This window comes from Oncorhynchus keta, chromosome 13 (genome assembly GCF_023373465.1).
Source record: "Oncorhynchus keta strain PuntledgeMale-10-30-2019 chromosome 13, Oket_V2, whole genome shotgun sequence".
Classification (NCBI taxonomy): Eukaryota; Metazoa; Chordata; class Actinopteri; order Salmoniformes; family Salmonidae; genus Oncorhynchus; species Oncorhynchus keta.
In genome coordinates this window covers 21,952,513-21,974,722 of record NC_068433.1, presented here as the reverse complement: position 1 = coordinate 21,974,722, position 22,210 = coordinate 21,952,513, and the positions used below count along the sequence as shown (strand labels likewise).

General features: G+C 45.5%; 1 protein-coding gene across 1 annotated transcript in view; it reads left to right on the top strand.

Annotated features, from left to right (window-relative positions):
* LOC118392050 (fibroblast growth factor 11) overlaps positions 1 to 22,210 on the top strand; it is a 115,537-nt gene that overhangs the window by 49,335 nt on the left and 43,992 nt on the right. Inside the window, exon 3 of the mRNA XM_035783672.2 lies at positions 9,568 to 9,678. Within this exon, the coding sequence (XP_035639565.1) occupies positions 9,568 to 9,678 (111 nt within the window). The remainder of the gene's footprint in view (positions 1 to 9,567; positions 9,679 to 22,210) is intronic.

Sequence of the window (22,210 nt, the reverse complement as noted above, 5' to 3'; positions counted from 1 at the left end):
CTGGCATCCGCCAAACCCAGATCCATCTGTCAGACTGCCAGATGGTGAAGCGTATTCATCACTCCAGAGAATGCGTTTCAACTGCTCCACCACTTCAGCTTTACACTTTGGTGGTGGTAAAGTGGGAGATTTGTACAGGGTAAAAGGGATCTTGAAGAAGGAACTCCATACCCTGTGGATGGCACTTAATTGGAGCCAATTTCCTCCTTCCTGCAGCAAGAAGCAGTCAGCTGGTATTCTGTCTATAATGGAGTGGCCAGCACAGTCACCGGATCTCAACCCTATTGAGCTGTTGTTCAGCCACGTCAGCCGACGCTTGGCATTGCGCATGGTGATCTTAGGCTTGTGTGCGGCTGCTCAGCCATGAAAACTCATTTCATGAAGGCCCCGACGAAAGGTTCTTGTGCTGACGTTGCTTCCAGTGGCAGTTTGGAACTCGGTAGTGAGTGTTGCAACTGAGGACACACGATTTTTACGCACTTCAGCACTCGGTGGTCCCGTTCTGTGAGCTTGTGTGGCCTAGGAGCCGTTGTTGCTCCTAGGCTTTTTCACTTCACAATAACAGCACTGACAGTTGACTGGGGCAGCTCTAGCAGAGCAGAAATTTGACAAACTGACTTGTTGGAAAGGTGGCATCCTGTGATGATGCCATGTTGAAAGTCACTGAGCTTTTCAGTAAGGCCATTCTACTGCTAATGTTTGTCTATGGAGATTGCATGGCTGTGGGCTCGATTTTATACACCTGTCAGCAACGGGTGTGGCTGAAATAGCCGAATCCACTATTTTGAAGGGGTCTCCACATACTTTTGTATATATTGTGTATCTCTTTCCACCCTCTCTCTCTTTCCTCTCACTCCCACTTCCTTGCTTCCTCTTTAAAATGTACCCTCTCTCACTTTTTCCCTCTTTCTCCCCTCTCTCTTTCATCAGAGAAAAGTAATGACTTGGTATCTCCTGCTGATTGGTTGATGTACACTACCATTCAAAGTTTGGGATCACTTAGGATTTTTTTTGTTTTTGAAAGAAAATCATATTTTATGTCCATTAAAATAACATCAAATTGATCATAAATACAGTGTAGACATTGTTAATGTTGTAAATGACTATTGTAGCTGGAAACGGCAGATTTTTTTTATGGAATATCTACATACTGTAGGCGTACAGAGGCCCATTATCAGCAACCATCACTCCTGTGTTCCAATGGCAAGTTGTGTTAGCTAATCCAAGTATATAATCTTAAAAGGCTAATTGATCATTAGAAAACCCTTTTTTGCAATTATGTTAGCACAGTTGAAAACTGTTGTTCTGATTAAAGAAGCAATAAAACTGGCCTTCTTTAGACTAATTGAGTATCTGGAGCATCAGCATTTGTGGGTTCGATTACAGGCTCAAAATGGCCAGAAATAAAGACCTTTCTTCTGAAACTCGTCAGTCTATTCTTGTTCTGAGAAATGAAGGCTATTCCATGCTAGAAATTGCCAAGAAACTGAAAAGTGTCTCTAACCAGAATAGAAAGAGGAGTGGGAGGACCCGGTGCACAACTCAGGACAAGTACATTAGAGTGTCTAGTTTGAGAAACAGATGCCTCACAAGTCCTCAACTGGCAGCTTCATTAAATAGTACCCACAAAACACCAGTCTCAACGTCAACAGTGAATATGTGACTCCAGGATGCTGGTCTTCTATGCAGAGTTGCAAAGAAAAAGCCATATCTCAGACTGGCCAATAAAAAGAAAAGATTCAGATGAGCAAAAGAGCACAGATACTGGACAGAGGAAGATTGGAAAAAAGGACAGACAAATCTAAGTTTGAGTTGTTTGGATCACAGAAGAAGAACATTCATGAGACGCAGAAAAAATTAAAAGATGCTGGAGGAGTGCTTGACGCCATCTGTCAAGCATGGTGGAGGCAATGTGATGGTCTGGGGGTGCTTTGGTGGTGGTAAAGTGGGAGATTTGTACAGGGTAAAAGGGATCTTGAAGAAGGAAGGCTATCACTTCATTTTGCAACGCCATACCATGTGGTCCTTCTGTGGCTCAGTTGGTAGAGCATGGTGCTTGTAACGCCAGGGTAGTGGGTTCGATTCCCGGGACCACCCATATGTAGAATGTATGCACACATGACTGTAAGTCGCTTTGGATAAAAGCGTCAGCTAAATGGCATATATTATTATTATTATATACCATACCCTGTGGATGGCGCTTAATTGGAGACAATTTCCTCCTTCCTCCTGCCTCTTCCCTTTTTAGGGAAAAAGCAGGAAGCAGCAAGAAGCAGTCAGCTGGTATTCTGTCTATAATGGAGTGGCCAACACAGTCACCGGATCTCAACCCTTTTGAGCTGTTGTGAAGGACACAATTATTATTTCAATTATAAATCATTATTTATAACCTTCCTATTCATTTTGCAACTCATTTCATGTATGTTTTCATGGAACACAGGGACATTTCTAAGTGACCCCAAACCTTTGAACGATTGTGTACATGGCGTTACTGAGAATGATCCAGAGAGAGAGAGAGAAAGAGAGAGAGAGAAAGAGAGAGAGAGAGAGAGAGAGAGAGAGAGAGAGAGAGAGAGAAGGAAAGATAAAGAGAGAGAGCGAGAGAGAGAAAGACAGGAGACTAGAAGGAAGAGATGGAGAGTAGAGAGAAAGAAAGAGGGAGAAACATTGCCAGTGAGGTCCCGTGTGGCTCTGTTGGTAGAGCATATGCTAGCTTGCAATGCTAGTGTTGTGGGTTTGATTCTCACAGGGGACCAGTACGAAAGTGTATGCACTCACTACTGTAAGTCGCTCTGGGTAACAGAGTCTGCTAAATGACTAAAATGTAAACTGAAAAAATAGAGTGAGGTCCCACTGTGGGCATCTCTCTGTGTGTGACGGCTCCAGTCTTTGGCATGTCTGCTTCACCCCTCTGCCCCCTGCCAACCCCATTCCTTAAGATGTGTCCCTCACTGCCATTCTCTGGGATGAGGCCTGCCAACACTCATATGTCCATCTCAGAACTTGCACACACACATCCATATAAGAAGTCTCAGATCCTACACACAGCCCTCCGACATGACAAAGAAACCAATGGGAATGGGTCAAGTTAGATGGGAGTCACAGGGGAATATTGGGACTGACAAGTCTAGTGTCCACTTGGTTTGTCTTCTTACCTCTTGCTTCACAACCAGAGTAGTAAAAATGTCCTGTACAGCCATGAGAGCCATAACCCTGGATCGATGGCTCTCTCTATCAGACGCCGGTGATGGCTGGAGCTTGGGATGAGCTGGGTGGGACTGTCTGTGTGTGCATGTGAGATGGTGTAGAGTGATAGTGCCGCTGCAGTGTTTAGCATACAGAACAAGGGAGGGTCCGTCTAACAGCTTGTCCAGCTCTGGCAGGAGGCACTCAGGAGGGGGAAGCTCTCCTCGGCTCGCACCTGCCCTCTCCAGAACCCCCAGACGTCCTGCTGAACACAGCCCAGTCTAATTGACATGATCCCCCGCCTCCACACCACTCACAGCGGATACTGCTGCTTTTAACCTTGACTGGAGGGGGAGTGTGAGTGTGTTTGTGTGTGTTTTTGTGTCTGTGTATGCGTGTGTGATGTTACTACAACATTTCTTTTGAAGAGTGAAGAATACTCCAGTCCAGAATGGAGATTACAGATTACAACCAAGTTGTCGAACTCGGACCCTGTTTGTCTGATGTTTGACCACCCATGTGATCTTTTTGTTGTTACTTGGAAGCAAAAAGGTTAGTCCTTTGGGGACAGCCGACGAACCCTTTTGGAACCCTTTTTCCTAATAGTGTATCCTCATGGATATTTGAATGTCGTTCCTTAAATCTTGATTGCGGCGCTTAACTATTCTGACATTCCCTGTCGGTACAGTATTTCCCTGCTCTTCGGAGGTCTAAAGTAAAGGATTATCTCTGTTGTGTATAATATTGAGTTCCGCACCAGAATGTGACTGGCAGAATGGGTGTTGTATGTGGAGGATGAGGGCTGAAGTAGATATCTCAGATAGGGGGGAGTGAGGCCTAAGAGGGTTTTATAAATAAACATCAACCAGTGGGTCTTGCGACGGGTATACGGAGATGACCAGTTTACAGAAGAGTATAGAGTGCAGTGATGTGTCCTATAAGGAGCATTGGTGGCAAATCTGATGGCCGAATGGTAAAGAACATCGAGCCGCTCGAGAGCACCCTCACCTGACGATCTATAAACTACATCTCCATAATCTAGCATGGGTAGGATGGTCATCTGAATCAGGGTTAGTTTGGCAGCTGGGGTGAAAGAGGAGTGATTTACAATAGAGGAAACCAAAGTCTAGATTTAACTTTAGCCAACAGCTTTGAAATGTGCTGAGAGAAGGACAGTGTACCGTCTAGCCATACTCCCAAATACTTGTATGAAGGCACTACCTCAAGCTCTAAACCCTCAGAGGTAGTAATAACACTTGTGGGAAGAGGAGCATTCTTCTTACCAAACCACATGACCTTTGTTTTGGAGGTGTTCAGAACAAGGTTAAGGGCAGAGAAAGCTTGTTGGACACTAAGAAAGCTTTGTTGTAGAGCATTGAAACACAAAATCCGGGGAGGGGCCCGCTGAGTATAAGACTGTACCATCTGCATATAAATGGATGAGAGTTGATGTAAATTGAGAAGAGCATGGGGCCTATGTTCGAGTCTTGGGGTACACCCTTGGTGACAGGCAGTGGATGAGACAGCAGATGTTCTGACTTTATACAATGCACTCTTTGAGAGGTAGTTAGCGAACCAGGCCAAAGACCCCTCAGAGACATCAATACTCCTTAGCCGGCCCACTAGAATGGAATGGTCTACCGTATCAAAAGCTTTGGCCATGTCAATAAAAATAGCAGCAGAACATTGCTTAGAATCAAGGGAAATGGTGACATCATTGAGGACCTTTACAGTGACACATCTATAACCTGAGTGGAAATCAGATTGCATACCACATCAAGAAAGCCAGTCAGTTGATTATTGAGAAGTTTTTCCAAAACTTTTGATAAACAGGGCAAAATAGAAATAGGCCTATACCAGTTAGAACATTCACCCTCTGAATGGCACACACAATCCATTCCATGTCTCAATTGTCTCAAGGCTTAAAAATAATTCTTTAACTTGTCTCTTCCCCTTCATCTACACTGACTCAAGTGGATTTAAGTGACATCAATAAGGGATCATAGCTTTCACCTGGATTCACCTTGTCAGCTGTACTTAATGTGTTGTACACTCAGTGTATAGCACAGTGTTAGCTAGCTAGGATGCTACATAAGATACAACACACTTCATGGCATGCAGTAGTTCCCTGCTCATTTGAGCTCTAAATTGTAGGATTCTGTTGTGTGGAGGCAGAAAACAACAACTGCTGCTGTCCTGTAGCATTAGCTAGCACGCTACAGTAGCTCTCAACAGGCTACATAATTCCAGGTGTATTTCCTTGCTCTTTGGAGGTTGAAAGGGGAGGATTCTCTCTAAATAGCACAGCTGTCCCATAGCATTAGCTAGCACGCGAGCCGTCAACAGGAAGCTACACACGATGTTACATATTACTTCCCTGCTCTTTTGAGGTCTTATGGGAAAGATTTTCTCTGTTGTAGGAAGGGCTGTAACCAGGGTTTGAGTTTTAGTGAGGTCCGGAATAAGTTTACTGCATTTCGGTACAATTAAAACACTTAAAAATGTTGTATGGAGAACAGAAATCAACAAGCAAAAATGACCCTAACCATTATCACCTTGGCTGCTGTAGGTTTATTCAGTCAATCTACAAACACATAGCCTATTAGATATGCAATTGTGATGTTATACCCCTGAAAAGGGGGAATATGAGAAGTGATTCACCCTGACAAGTAGCATCAGCAACTCTTCAGTCAGTTGTAATGATGAATTGCATAAAATGCTCAACTCTACATAGATACAGTGCATTCGGAAAGTATTCAGACATTTTGTTACATTACAGCCTAAATGGATGAAATTGTTTTTTTTTCTTCTCCTCTTCAATCTACACACAATTCCCCATAATGACAAAGCAAAAACAGGTTTTTGGAATTTGTTGCAAATTTAAAAAAAATGTAAAACTGAAATATCACATTCACGTAAGTATTCAGACCCTTTACTCAGTACTTTGTTGAAGCACTTTTGGCAGCAATTACAGCCTCAAAGGATTTCACGTGGCCAAACTCCTAAATCCCCCAAATGGTAAAATGAAACTATGTCCACTTGTGAGAATGGTCCGTGGACACTTAAGTTATGTTGAGTGTGTTTCACTTGGTGACCTCACGAAGTACAGGAAACACACACAACTATATCTCTGAATGTATACATTTCTCAATTATGGTGTTTTCATCTAATTATTGTATAAAATGAATGAGTAAAGATGAAACTATTTGTGAAATGATGTATGCGATGTTAACCTTTAATTTTGAGAGAATTGTATTCCCTGTAAAAATGTAACTAGTCAGCGGCCACGCCCCCGTGAGCACAGACATGATCTGGCATCATGGAACCGCCCTCTTCTACTGTTACGAATAAAAGCCCCTCCTGAGAAAATCCTCGTAAGACTAAGCAAACCCACAGCGTGAGCTGTGTTTGCGAATAGTTAAGACCACAAAAACCTCAGTGTAAGCTAAGGTTGCAATGGTTGTTGAATTCCTAACCATACCACGTGGATCATTGGCTACACAGCTGGAAATAAACTCAGACTATCGATCCCTAAAGAATGAGAGTAGAATAATCTTAGATACTAATTACTAGCTAGAAATTATGCAAATCTCGGAAGCGAATAACGACAACAGCTGAAACATTTATTCTAAGAACAATGGACGCCTGACGGTTCCATTACAACGGATACTATCAGGAGTCGCCACCATGAGTAGCCAGAGACTCTCTGATGAACTGACCAACGATTCCCAACAGAGAAGACAACAACTACACAATGGCGTAAATATATTGATTGCAATTATTCCCGAATGAGCGAGCGTTCATGTGCAAAGGATTAGCATTTCAATGAATACAATTATCCACTGTGTGTAGTGATCCATTTTGTCTTTCCCGCTCTTTCTCTTCCACACCCCCTTCCCTTTGTGCAACAAGCCGTTATATCTCTTTAGCCCACTAGGGGATCTTCCCGATCATTGTTAGTAACCAATATTTGTTTGTTTATGCATGTCTGTGAGTTTGTGCATTTCTGTTACTTAGTAAATAAATTATTAAGCCAATTGGTGTATGGATGATTCATAGTTTAGGCTGGGTTCGTGCAGAACCCAACAATTTACAATGTTTAGAATGAGATTGGCGTGAGGTAAAGAATAATTCATTAATAGAAGACTAATTGATCAAATATTAAAATATCTGAAGAGTTATATTCGGAAAAGTATAACTTTATAGTCTGAAGATTTTCCGTGGTGCCCCAACTATGACCATAGTTGATTTTCTTTATTGAGTACAAAATATACAGTACTGACATTCTCTCAACCAGCTTCATGAGGTAGTTACCTGAAATGCATTTCAATGAACAGGTGTGCCTTGTTAAAAGTTCATTTGTGGAATTTCTTTCCTTCTTAATGCGTTTGAGCCAATCAGTTGGGTTGTGACAAGGTAGGGGTGGTATACAGAAGATAGCCCTTTTTGGTAAAAGACCAAGTCCATATTATTGCAAGAACAGCTCAAATAAGCAAAGACAAATGACAGTCTATCATTACTTTAAGACACGAAGGTCAGTTAATACGGATAATTTCATAAAAGTTTCGAGTGCAGTCGCAAAAACCATCTAGCGCTATGATGAAACAGGCTCTCATGAGGACCGCCACAGGAAAGGAAGACCCAGAGTTACTTCTGCTGCAGAGAATAAGTTCATTAGAGTTACTAGCCTCAGAAATTGCAGCCCAAGTAAATGCTTCATGGAGTTCAAGTAACAGACACATCTCAACATCAACTGTTCAGAGGAGACATCGTGAATAAGGCCTTTATGATCGAATTGCTGCAAAGAAACCAGTACTAAAGGACACCAATAATAAGAAGAGACTTGCTTGGGTCAAGAAACACAAACAATGGACATTAGACCGGAAATCTGTCTTTTGATCTGATGAGTCCGAATTTGAGATGTTTGGTTCCAACTGCTGTGTCTTCATGAGACACAGAGTCGGTGAACGGATGATCTCTGCATGCGTAGTTCCCACCGGGATGCTTGCTGGTGACCCTGTCAGTGATTTATTTAGAATTCAAGACACACTTAGCCAGCATGGCTACCACAGCATTCTGCAGCGATATGCCATCCCACCTGGTTTGGGCTTATTGGGACTATCATTTATTTTTTAACAGGACAATGACCGAACACACCTCCAGGCTATGAAGGGCTATTTGACCTAGAAGGAGAGTGATGGATTTCTGCATCAGTTGACCTGGCCTCCACAATCACCCGACTTCAACCCAATTGAGACGGTTTGGAATGAGTTGGACAGCAGATTGAAGGAAAAGCAGCCAGCAAGTGCTCAGCATATGTGTGAACTCCTTCAAGATTGTTGGAAAAGCATTCCAGGTGAAGCTGGTTGAGAGAATGCCAAGAGTGTGCAAAGTTGTCATCAAGGCAATGGGTGGCTACTTTGAAGAATCTCAAATATAAAATAGATTTGGATTTGTTTAACACTTTTTTGGTTACTACATGATTGTGTTCTTTTTATTGTTGATGTCTTCACTATTATTCTATAATGTAGAATATAAAAAATATAGAAAACCCCTTGTAGGCGTGTCCAATCTTTTGACTGGTTCATTTTTACTTCTCAGAAAAGGCCCAGACCTGTGTCCTCATATGTAGTTACAGCCATGGTTATGGGGAAGGGTAAACGACTGCTGTTGTCCCGTAGCATTAGCTAGCACGCTTGCTGTCAACCAGAAGCTACTACACAATAAGAGCCTGCAAATGTAGCAGGTAAACTCTGTTCATCTGGAGATACAAATCCCAGTTAACTCTACAAACAATTTTTCTGCCTCAGAACATACTCTGTAAACAACCAAACGGAGCGTCACAGTAGATGGAAGACGTGGTCCCGTGTCATTAAACTTTTAGTAGCTCAGTCGAGTTTTTCTTGTTTGTGTTTTTGTCTTTAGCGCTCCTCCTATCTCTCTCTCTCACTCTTCTGCCTTATCGCGAACAGAGCAGCACAGCCTCACATGCTATTCATCTTTAACAAAGCATTCTCCGTGCTAGGCAGTAGGCAGGCACACACACCCTACCTGCCCTCATCATAGACGCGGACCCTTTTTTAAGCAGGCGCCAAGGTCCCATCAATAGTCCGTCATTGTAAATAAGAATTTGTTCTTAACTGACTTGCCTAGTTAAATAAAGGGTAAACAATACAAAATAATTTAATAGAGAAGGCCACTGTGGACACAGATGCTGCCTTTCAGTGTAAATCACATTGTAATATATTTGGGAGAAAATACATTAGAGTGTAGAATCTTCCTTTACTGTTGTTTGTTCCCAAATGCTGAGTTTGAGTGCAAACATCACTGACTATCATGCAATATGAGAACACAAATTAACCCTGTCCTGTCCCCCTGCAGAGCCCCAACTGAAAGGCATTGTCACGAGACTCTACAACCGGCATGGCTTCTACCTCCAGATGCTTCCGGATGGCACCATGGACGGCACAAAGGACGAAAGCAGCTCCTTCTGTAAGTCTGTCTATCTGTCTGTCTGTCTGTCTCTATAACCCTGCTGTCCTTCTGTAAGTCTGTCGATCTGTCTCACACCTGTCTGTCTGTCTGTCTCTATAACCCTGCTGTCCTCCTGTAAGTCTCACACCTGTCTGTCTGTCTGTCTGTCTGTCTGTCTGTCTGTCTGTCTGTCTGTCTGTCTGTCTGTCTGTCTATCTGTCTCACACCTGCCTGTCTGTCTGTCTCTATAACCCTGCTGTCCTTTGTAAGTCTCACACCTGTCTGTCTGTCTGTCTGTCTGTCTGTCTGTCTGTCTGTCTGTCTGTCTGTCTGTCTGTCTGTCTGTCTGTCTGTCTGTCTGTCTGTCTCTCTAACCCTGCTGTCCTTCTGTAAGTCTCACACATGTCTGTCTGTCTGTCTGTCTGTCTGTCTGTCTGTCTGTCTGTCTGTCTCTCTAACCCTGCTGTCCTTCTGTAAGTCTCACACATGTCTGTCTGTCTGTCTGTCTGTCTGTCTGTCTGTCTGTCTGTCTGTCTGTCTGTCTGTCTGTCTAACCCTGCTGTCCTTCTGTAAGTCTCACACATATGTCTGTCTGTCTGTCTGTCTTTCTGTCTGTCTGTCTCTATAACCCTGCTGTCCTTCTGTAAGTCTCACACCTGTCTGTCTGCCTGCCTGCCTGCCTGTCTGTCTGTCTGTCTGTCTGTCTGTCTGTCTGTCTGTCTGTCTGTCTCTCTAACCCTGCTGTCCTTCTGTAAGTCTCACACATGTCTGTCTGTCTGTCTGTCTGTCTGTCTGTCTGTCTGTCTGTCTGTCTGTCTGTCTGTCCACAGTTTGTATTGAAATTTAAAAGTCTGTATAGGCACAGTGAGAATCTTTAGCTTCTCAGACAGTTATTGTACACAAGTTATTGCATAACAGTCTGTGAATCTTAAATATATTGTAGATGTGTACAGGGCTCTCACACTTTAGCCAGTGTGGACACTTTTTTAGGTAGGTACAGTATAGAAACTGTAAGCACAGTAAATCACTGCATAACATAACAGGTCCCGGTTGGGGTATTAAAGTTTGTTCAGAGATTAGAGGACAACTGTGAAGTGTTTTTGAGTGTGAGTTACGGTATATTTCATAACAACTATAACTCTATCAATCCTTACATCAGGCTTACTGTTACTGTGAGCTTTCTGTAAGGGGAACAGGCTTAGGGGAGAGGAAGAGGCGAAGTGCAGGATGGGAGAGGGAGGCAGGGAAGGGTGAAGAGCGAGAGGAAAGAGGTGTAGAGAGAGAGAGAGAGAGGTGAAGAGCGATAAAAAGAGAGAGGGAGAGAGAGAAAGAGGCGGATGGAGTGAGATCTGGCATGTACAGCCCAGTACAGGACTCATAAATCGTTCACTTTTCATTCAAAGCAGATTATTTATTCATTCCCACAGCACGGTAGAATTGTTGAGTGATTGACATCACAACGGCATAATCATCTACCCCACCTCACAGAATATTGAATGGGATAGATTAGTGTTTTGCGTGTGCGTATGTGTGTGTGTGTGTGTGTGTGTGTGTGCATGCGTCTCTGTTTGTGTATCTGTTTGAGCGTCTATGATCAAGGTCTGGAATATCTCATTTTGTATTTACTGTAGGCCAGAACAGAATGGCAGGCCTCCCTGTGGAGGGAGCAGAGGTTCCTCTCATACACCACAACTGTGGTTCTGAGTGGCTGATGGACCTGCCTAGCTTTTTGTCTCACTTACAGCGTAGCCTCCTCAGCCTCTCTCCTTCTCCCCCTCTCTTTCTCTCTGCCATCAGCCCCAGGGTGGGACCCCCAACCTGTTCCCTGACCTCTCCTATGAAAAAAGTGTGTGTTTACGTGCATGCCCGGATGTGTGTGTGTGTGTCTGCCTGTGTACATGTCCATGCGTGTGTGTGTTTGCATGCGTGTGTGTCCATGTGTGTGTATATGTGTGTAATTACACACCCCACTGCAGAGTGTGCTGAGGCCAGTCAGTAAAGGGCCAAATCGGCAGCAAATGGAGATAAATAATTAAGGAGGAAACAGTCAGATTCATATCTGAGTTCTACAGAGACAAGCTGCCTCCCAAATTGCACCATATTCCCCATGTAGTACACTACTTTTGACCAGGTTCCATATTGCATAGTATACTATGTAGGGAATAGGTTTCCATTATGGACACAGTCACAGAGTCTGGAGTGTTCTGATGGACCAGGCCTACCCAGGCTTCCCCTGCTCTCTCTTGCTAACAGGACAAACACACGCTGCTTTCACTCACACACACACACACACACACACACACACACACACACACACACACACACACACACACACACACACACACACACACACACACACACACACACACACACACACACACACACACACACACACACACACACACACACACACACACACACACACACACACACACACGCCATTCAGCAATATGCTTTATCACAGGGGACAATTTTAGGGCTCATAATTGAGTCCTAAAATCCCACAAAAATGTGGGCTGGACCTCTCTGTCTGGAAGAAGAAAGCTGCATTCTCTTTGATTTATTTACAAAGCAATCTGACAGAAACTCCCTCTATATGTAACATCATTCAAGATACAATCATGAGTTACCAAACCTGTTCACAGGATAACACTAGAGATACCTCCAGTCTCCACAGATTTGGGAAAATCTGTGTTTTGTATTTTTTGCCCCTAATTTGTGGAACAATCTGCAGAGTTCGCTGCAGTTAGATGTGCTGGTGTCACTCAGGCATTTCCATTATTGATTGAGGACCTCTATGTAGTTGAATGTGATTTTTGTTGTTGTGCTGAATTGTATTGTTTTATACACATGTGTACAGTCGTGGCCAAACGTTTTGAGAATGACACAAATATTAAGTCTGCTGCCTCAGTTTTTATGATGGCAATTTGCATATACTCCAGAATGTTATGAAGAGTGATCAGATGAATTGCAATTCATTGCAAAGTCACCCTTTGCCATGAAATTGAACTGAATCCACAAAAAACATTTCCACTGCATTTCAGCCCTGCCACAAAAGGATCAGCTGACATCATGCCAGTGATTCTCTCGTTAACACAGGTGTGAGTGTTCACAAGGACAAGGCTGGAGATCACTCTGTCATGCTGATTGAGTTCGAATAACAGACTGGAAGCTTCAAAAGGAGGGTGGTGCTTGGAATCATTGTTGTTCCTCTGTCAACCATGGTTACCTGCAAGGAAACACATGCCGTCATCATTGCTTTTCACAAAAAGGGCTTCACAGGCAAGAATATTGCTATTGCTGCCAGTAAGATTGCACCTAAATTAACCATTTATCGGATCATCAAGAACTTCAAGGAGAGCGGTTCAATTGTTGTGAAGAAGGCTTCAGGGCGCCCAAGAAAGTCCAGCAAGCGCCAGGACCGTCTCCTAAAGTTGATTCAGCTGCGGGATCGGGGCACCACCAGTACAGAGATTGCTCAGGAATGGCAGCAGGAAGGTGTGAGTGCATCTGCATGCACAGTGAGGCGAAGACATTTGGAGGATGGCCTGTTGTCACGAAGGGCAGCAAAGAAGCCACTTCTCTCCAGGAAAAACATCAGGGACAGACTGATATTCTGCAAAAGGGATTGGACTGCTGAGGACTGGGGTAAAGTAGTTTTCGATGATGAATCCCCTTTCCGATTTTTTTGGGGCATCCGGAAAAAAGCTTGTCCGGAGAAGACAAGTTGAGCGCTACCATCAGTCCTGTGTCATGCCAACAGTAAAGCATCCTGAGACCATTCATGTGTTGGGTTGCTTCTCAGCCAAGGGAGTGGGCTCACTCACAATTTTACCTAAGAACACAGCCATGAATAAAGAATGGTACCAACACATCCTGTGAGAGCAACTTCTCCCAACCATCCAGGAACAGTTTATTGACGAACAATGCCTTTTCCAGCATGATGGAGCACCTTGCCATGAGGCAAAACTCATAACTAAGTGGCTTGGGGAACAAAACATCGATATTTTGGGTCCATGGCCAGGAAACTCCCCAGACCTTAATCCCATTGAGAACTTGTGGTCAATCCTCAAGAGGAGGGTGGACAAACACAAATCCACAAATTCTGACAAACTCCAAGCATTGATTATGCAAGAATGGGCTGACATCAGTCAGGATGTGGCCCAGAAGTTAATTGACAGCATGCCAGGGCAGATTGCAGAGGTCTTGAAAAAGAAGGGTCAACACTGCAAATATTGACTCTTTGCATCAACTCAATGTAATTGTCAATAAAAGCCGTTGACACTTATGAAATGCTTGCGATTATACCTCAGTATTCCATAGTAACATCTGACAAAATATCTAAAGACACTGAAGCAGCAAACTTTGTGAAAATGTATATTTGTGTCATTCTCAAAACTTTTGGCCACGACTGTATGTTGTTTATGTTTTTATTGTCATGTGTACAGGGCTCTCTCTCTGTAAAGAGATTCTTCATCTCAATGTGACCCCCTGTTTAAATAAGACAAGATCTAGACGTAAAATAACGTTCAACGAACACACACACACACACACACACAAACATAGAGAAACTCCCTCAAAGTCCATTTGACCGTTGGAAGTTGTCAAAGGACACTGGGATGGGATGCATCCCTCCCTCCCTCCCTCGCTCTGACAATTAAGTAGAGAGGCTGTTGTTGGCGGAGGCCCCTGGCTGTTTGGTCCCTGGCCAGGGGTATTACACACTGCGGCTGCACCTCCCTGTCAGTTAATTGCTCATTTTACTAACGTTGGCCTGTCAGGATGACCCCTGTGGCCCCCTCAGCCTTCAGCCTCTGCCCTGGGAACTTCCAGCCCCGGCCCCCTGACAGACCCCAGACGCAAGGCCCCAGTCCTGGGCACATAGACCCATCCCCCACCCTGGGCACATAGATCCAGCCCCCGGCTTCAGCCATGGGAACTTTCCCCCAAGGCCCCCTTACAGCCACGACGGGTGGGGCCACGGGAACCAGCACACAGCCAGGAGGGAAAAGGGGGGATGGGGGTATACATCCACCCCCATCACCTATGTCTTGATTCAACCCCTCTGCTCTCATCTCGGGGGAAAATGCTTATTTTCTTCCTCTATGACTTTAGAGGTCTGGACCTTTGAAGGGATGGAGGAAGGGAGGGAAAGAGAAAGGGGGAAGCAAGGGAGGGAGGGAGGGAAGTGAGCAGAGGAACAGAGGGGAAGACAGAGAATAGGGAGAGAGGGGAGGGATGAGAGATGAGGGAAAGAGGATAGAGAGAGAGGAGGGAATGCGCTGCCAAAGAAGCAGCTGGTGAGCCACTGATGGCCATTCAATCACTGTGTCTCCCCCCTCTGGTGGGAGGTACAAGAGACTGGCTTTTTCTCTACCCCCCCCACCTCTCTCTCTCTCTTTCAGATGGTTATGTAATGGGGTAATGAGGGAAAGGGGGAGGAGGGAGGGATGGAGAGAGAGAAGGAGAGAAGGGGGATCCAGAGTTTGGACACCTCTTCTCTGTCCAGCTGGACTGACCAGTGGATTGTCACGGTGACATGAATGTGTGTGTAAGAGAGCCAGACCTCCCACCTGACGGACATGGCGGAGGAAGGGGAGACAGGGGGAGAGAGGAGGAGAGGAGTGGGGGAGGATGTAGCAAGAGAGGAGGGACTCTCCCGTCCTACACAAAAAGGCAGGAAGAACAAACAGACTGGAAAATGAAATGATGAGATAGGGAGGGTGAGAGAGAGGATGAAAGAAAGAGAGGGTGAAAGAGAGAGAGGGTGAGAAAGAGAGAGGAAGGGAGGGTGGGGAGAGAGGGTGAAAGAGAGAGAGGGTGAGAACGAGAGAGGAAGGGAGGGTGAGAGGCTGCGAGATAAGTTTACAAGAGGGTGGCTGAGACAGAGAAAAACAGAGAACCAGAGAGTTGCAGAGGAAGACAAGAAAGTGAGATATTTGGTTTGAAAGGGTGGTGTCAATGGATTTGGCCTGCTTTGGAGATCTCCATCCATCCGGAGGGACAGGGGGAGTGGGAGGAATGGAAATTCCATCAGAAATCCAGAAAGACCAGTTAACTTGATTCCCTGAACATTTATCCCCTCCAATTCCTGCTGCGAAAAACATTTATTCATCTCTCTCAGCTTCAGGATTGGTCTAGGCTGACATCGTCTTTTCAGTTTCAGCAACTCAATAACACACACACACACACACACACACACACACACACACACACACACACACACACACACACACACACACACACACACACACACACACACACACACACACACACACACACACACACACACACACACACACACACACACACACACACACACACACACACACACACACAGAGAGAGCAAGAGGGAGATGACATTTGGAATGTCTTTATTCTTTTGGAACTTTGTGAGTGTAATGTTAACTGTTAATGTTTATTGTTTATTTCACTTTTGTTTATGATCTACTTCACTTGCTTTGGCAATGTTAACATATGTTTCCCACGCCAATAAAGCCCTTAAATTTAAATTGAATTGAGAGAGGATGAGAGGACCATGCCTCAGGACTAACTGGCATGATGACTCCTTGCTGTCTCCAGTCCACCTGGCCGTGCTGCTGCTCCAGTTTCAACTGTTCTGCCTGTGGCTATGGAACTCTGACCAGTTTACCGGACTTGCTACCTGTCCCAGACCTGCTGTTTTCAACTCTCTAGAGGCAGCAGGAGCGGTAGAGATACTCTTAATGATAGGCTATAAAAGCCAACTGACATTTACTCCTGAGGTGCTGACTTGTTGCACCCTCAACAACTACTGTGATTATTATTATTTGACCATGCTGGTCATTTCTGAACATTTGAACATCTTGGTCATGTTCTGTTATAATCTCCACCCGTCACAGCCTTAAGACGACTGGCCACCCCTCAGCCTGGTTCCTCTCTAGGTTTCTTCCTAGGTTTTGGCCTTTCTAGGGAGTTTTTCCTAGCCACCGTGCTTCTACACCTACATTGCTTGCTGTTTGGGGTTTTAGGCTGGGTTTCTGTACAGCACTTTGAGATATCAGCTGATGTAAGAAGGGCTTTATAAATACATTTGATTTGATTTGATGAGCGGGAGAGGAATATGGAGAAGGTGAAATCAAGGAACTATTGTGTGAGAGAGAGGGAAAGAGAGCGAGTCAGGGAGACAGAGAGAGCGAAAGAGAGAGAGAGAGAGAGAGAGAGAGAGAGAGAGAGAGAGAGAGAGAGAGAGAGAGAGAGTCTAGGAGACAGAGAGAAAAGAGTGAAGAAAAAGAAGAGGTACTGAGAAATGAGGATTTAGAACAATACAGATGCATGAGAGTAGAATAAGAGATATTAGCTTCGCAGGAGGGAGAATGAAAGACACGAATAGGGGATTGAATGAGAGAACTAGATAGGGAAACAACAGCACTAAAGGAATAGAGTCAGGTTAAATGCATACAAAATGTTTGACAGACAGACAGAGGCAGGTAGATAGAGTTTAAAGGTTGTGTGAGTAGGTGGGGAGAGAGAGGGAGAGTAGATGGATGGACAGAGAGAAATTGAGAAAATAATGTATATATATTTTGTATTATATATCCTAAAAAGAGAGGTATGGGTATGGCTTGTGGTCTCTATAGTATTTGACCTCTCGTGACCCTTATCCTCATCCTGTTGATCTGTCTCTGATCTGATTGGTGAGTGATGGTGGAGGGAGCAGAAGCTTGTCACCAGCCATCCAGGCAACTCTAATCTCTTACAGCAGCATTGCCATGGCGATGAGAGATGAGTGACAGCCCGATAGGGGTGCACTCAGGCTTTGAACATAAAAAGAGTATGACACTATACTTCAATAACCTGTCGAACACCCAAGCCCTTAACAATGAGTGACTGTCTGAATACCCATACTAGCGTACTTCATACTTACACTACCTACCATTTAGCACATGCCGTTTAGTAAAAACTGACTGGCTGAGTAGGTGGGGCGGGGCCTAGTTCAGGTGGATCTTTCCAAATTCAACAGACATGCACCTGATCAATAGATCATTTCCAATTTGATTAATTTCTCTAAACTCTGAATAGAATAGGAATGGAGTTATAATCCTACTCAAGCTGGTTATAGGGAGACTATTAGACCTTTACCGTAGCCCATATCGCCCATCTAGCACTGATCATTGGAAACGAGATCAGAATGACTGCTAAAGGCCGGATCCATACATGTAATAATTATATATGTAGCCGCCTACAAAACGAAAACAATTGACGTGTTCAAATCAAAAGGCCCGATTAACACGTCATCAATAATGCAGCCACATCCCGAATCCCCGGTGCCGACACGTTCAGAAATCAAAAGATGGTTTAGCGTGCACTTTTCAAAATAAGCACTTTTCAATGACAAAAAAGGGGGTGGGGGGAGACTTCTGTTCAGAAATCAAAAGATGGTTTTTGAACACCACCGCGTTTTGCTGTACAGCATTTAAAAGCTCTTTGTTGTTTGGCTACTTGAAGGAACACTTTTCAAAATACTTTCCAATGCACTGTGGGAAAGTGTGCATCGGATTCTACGAGATGAAGAGCCTAAATGACTATAACATCCTGGCATTTAAACCATCCTTGATTTAAGAAAATTCACATACTATAACCCGTTTTATTTTCACATATTGAGAATACTTTGTTTCCCGCTATTCATTGATTTCGCTAGTATGTCCCCATTTCTAACTGATCAGCTGTTGTCAAAGCCAAAATGAGTATGACATCCAGGCTTTTAAAGTATACTCAATCTTCAAAATGTCACATACTATTAAACTACATTTTTTTCACATACTCAAACGTTCTACTATTTAGGACGCAAGTACGAGTATTAGGTCTCTCTCACCCGTCATCCCAAACCGGAAGTTGAGAATGAGCAATACTTCCTGTATTTCTTCTACTTGTAGTCCCTCTACTTCCTGTCCATCTACTTCCTGTCCATGTGTTGAACTCTCTCCATGACACAGACAGCTGATCCTCTCGTTCTCGGCTCAATACAGCACAACATCTCCAGAAAGACCACTGATGCCCTCTCCTCCATACCTTCCATCCATCTCCCCATCCTCCCTCTCATCCATACCATCCATCCATTTCCCCATCCTCCCTCTCCTTCATGCCTTCCATCCATCTCCCCTTCCTCTCTCTCCTCCATGCCTTCCATCCATCTCCCCTTCCTTTCTCTCCTCCATGCCTTCCATCCATCTCCCCTTCCTTTCTCTCCTCCATACCTTCCATCCATCTCCCCATCCTCCCTCTCCTTCATGCCTTCCATCCTCCCTCTCCTCCATACCTTCCATCCATCTCCCCATCCTCCCTCTCCTCCATACCTTCCATCCATCTCCCCATCCTCCCTCTCCTCCATACCTTCCATCCTCCCTCTCCTCCATACCTTCCATCCATTTCCCCATCCTCCCTCTCCTTCATGCCTTCCATCCATCTCCCCTTCCTCACTCTCCTCCATGCCTTCCATCCATCTCACCTTCCTTTCTCTCCTCCATGCCTTCCATCCATCTCCCCATCCTCCCTCTCCTTCATACCTTCCATCCATCTCCCCATCCTCCCTCTCCTTCATCCTTCCATCCATCTCCCCATCCTCCCTCTCCTTCATACCTTCCATCCATCTCCCCATCCTCCCTCTCCTCCATGCCTTCCATCCATCTCCCCATCCTCCCTCTCCTTCATACCTTCCATCCATCTCCCCATCCTCCCTCTCCTTCATCCCATCCATCCCCATCCTCCCTTCCTTCATCCTTCCATCCATCTCCCTCCCTCTCTCCTTCATACCTTCCATCCATCTCCCCACCCTCCCTCTCCTTCATACCTTCCATCCATCTCCCCATCCTCCCTCTCCTTCATCCTTCCATCCATTACCCCTTCCTCCCTCTCCTTCATACCTTCCATCCATCTCCCCACCCTCCCTCTCCTTCATACCTTCCATCCATCTCCCCACCCTCCCTCTCCTCCATGCCTTCCATCCATTACCCCTTCCTCCCTCTCCTCCATGCCTTCCATCCATTACCCCTTCCTCTCTCTCCTCCATGCCTTCCATCCATCACCCCTTCCTCTCTCTCCTCCATGCCTTCCATCCATTACCCCTTCCTCTCTCTCCTCCATGCCTTCCATCCATCACCCCTTCCTCTCTCTCCTCCATGCCTTCCATCCATCACCCCTTCCTCTCTCTCCTCCATGCCTTCCATCCATTACCCCTTCCTCTCTCTCCTCCATGCCTTCCATCCATCACCCCTTCCTCTCCTCTCCTCCATGCCTTCCATCCATTACCCCTTCCTCCCTCTCCTCCATGCCTTCCATCCATCACCCCTTCCTCCCTCTCCTCCATGCCTTCCATCCATTACCCCTTCCTCCCTCCATGCCTTCCATCCATCACCCCTTCCATCCATGCCTTCCATCCATCACTCTTCCTCCTCTCCTCCATGCCTTCCATCCATCATCCATCACCCCTTCCTCCTCTCTCCTCCATGCCTTCCATCCATTACCCCTTCCTCCCTCTCCTCCATGCCTTCCATCCATCACTCCTTCCTCTCTCTCCTCCATGCCTTCCATCCATCACCCCTTCTTCTCTCTCCTTCCATGCATTTCTTCCATCCATCACCCCTTCCTCTCTCTCCTCCATGCCTTCCATCCATCACCCCTTCCTCCATCATTCCCCTCTCCTCCATGCCTTCCATCCATTTCCTTCCTTCCCATCTCTCTCCTCCATGCCTTCCTTCCATCTCCCCTTCCTCTCTCTCCTCCATGCCTTCCTTCCATCCCCTTCCTCCATCCATCCCCCTTCCTCCCTCTCCTCCATCCATCCATCACCCCTTCCTCCCTCTCCATCCATGCCTTCCATCCATTCCCCTTCCTCTCTCCTCCATGCCTTCCATCCATCACCCCTTCCTCTCTCTCCTCCATGCCTTCCTTCCATCCATCTCCCCTTCCTCTCTCTCCTCCATGCCTTCCTTCCAACCATCTCCCCTTCCTCTCTCTCCTCCATGCCTTCCTTCCATCCATCCATTCCCCTTCCTCTCTCTCCTCCATGCCTTCCATCCATCACCCCTTCCTCTCTCTCCTCCATGCCTTCCTTCCACCCATTTCCCCTTCCTCTCTCTCCTCCATGCCTTCCATCCATCACCCCTTCCTCTCTCTCCTCCATGCCTTCCTTCCATCCATTTCCCCTTCCTCTCTCTCCTCCATGCCTTCCATCCATCACCCCTTCCTCTCTCTCCTCCATGCCTTCCTTCCATCCATTTCCCCTTCCTCTCTCTCCTCCATGCCTTCCATCCATCACCCCTTCCTCTCTCTCCTCCATGCCTTCCTTCCATCCATTTCCCCTTCCTCTCTCTCCTCCATGCCTTCCATCCATCACCCCATCCTCCATGCTCCTTCCAACCATGCCTTCCTTCCATCCATTTCCTTCCATCCATTCCTTCTCTCTCTCCTCCATGCCTTCCATCCATCACCCCTTCCTCTCTCTCCTCCATGCCTTCCATCCATCACCCCTCTCCTCTCCATGCCTCCTCCATGCCTTCCATCCTCACCCCATCCTCTCTCTCTCCTCCATGCCTTCCATCCATCCACCCCATCCTCTCTCTCCTCCATGCCTTCCATCCATCATCCATCACCCCCATGCCTTCCTCCATCTCTCCTCCTCTCTCCTCCATGCCTTCCATCCATCACCCCATCCTCTCTCTCCTCCATGCCTTCCATCCATCACCCCATCCTCCCTCTCCTCCATGCCTTCCATCCATCACCCCATCCTCTCTCTCCTCCATGCCTTCCATCCATCACCCCATCCTCCCTCTCCTCCGTGCCTTCCTGGTTGTTGTTCTCCTCGTTTATTTATTGTGTATTGACTTGTTGGGATTGATTCAGCAAAGCCGCCTATCTCCCCATCTCCCCCCACCCATCTCTATCTCTCTCTTTCGCTCTCTCCCTCCCTCTGTCTCTTACTCTAACAACTTTAATTAATCTAGCAGTCTCCCCAGCGCCACGCTGAGTGTCTTGAGAAAGAAAGAGGGGAGGGGAAGAAAGAGAAGGGGTAGCGAAAGAGAGAAACGGCAGGCTGACCTATTATCTGCTGTAATCCATATGATTAGAAAGAGAGAAACCTTTCATGGAGAGAGAAAGGAGGACTAACTCTCACTCTCGTAGAGAGAATGAGTGTTATGAGAGAGGTGGGAGGGAGGGAGAGATTAATAGGAAAGTGGAAGACATAGTAGATACAGTATCTTCAGAAAGTATTCACACCCCTTGACTTTTTCCACATGTTGTTGTGTTGCAGCCTGAATTTAAAATTAATTAAATTGCGATTTTGTTTGTTCACTGTCCTACACACAATAGCCCAGAATCTGAAAGTGGAATTATGTTTTCAGAAAATAGTTAAAAATGAAAAGCTGAAATGTCTTGAGTCGATAAGTATTCAACCCCTTGGTTAATGCAAGTTGCATGGAATCACTCTGTATGCAATAATAGTGTTTAACATGATTTTTGAATGACTACCTCATCTCTCTACCCTACACATACAATTATCTATAAGGTCTCT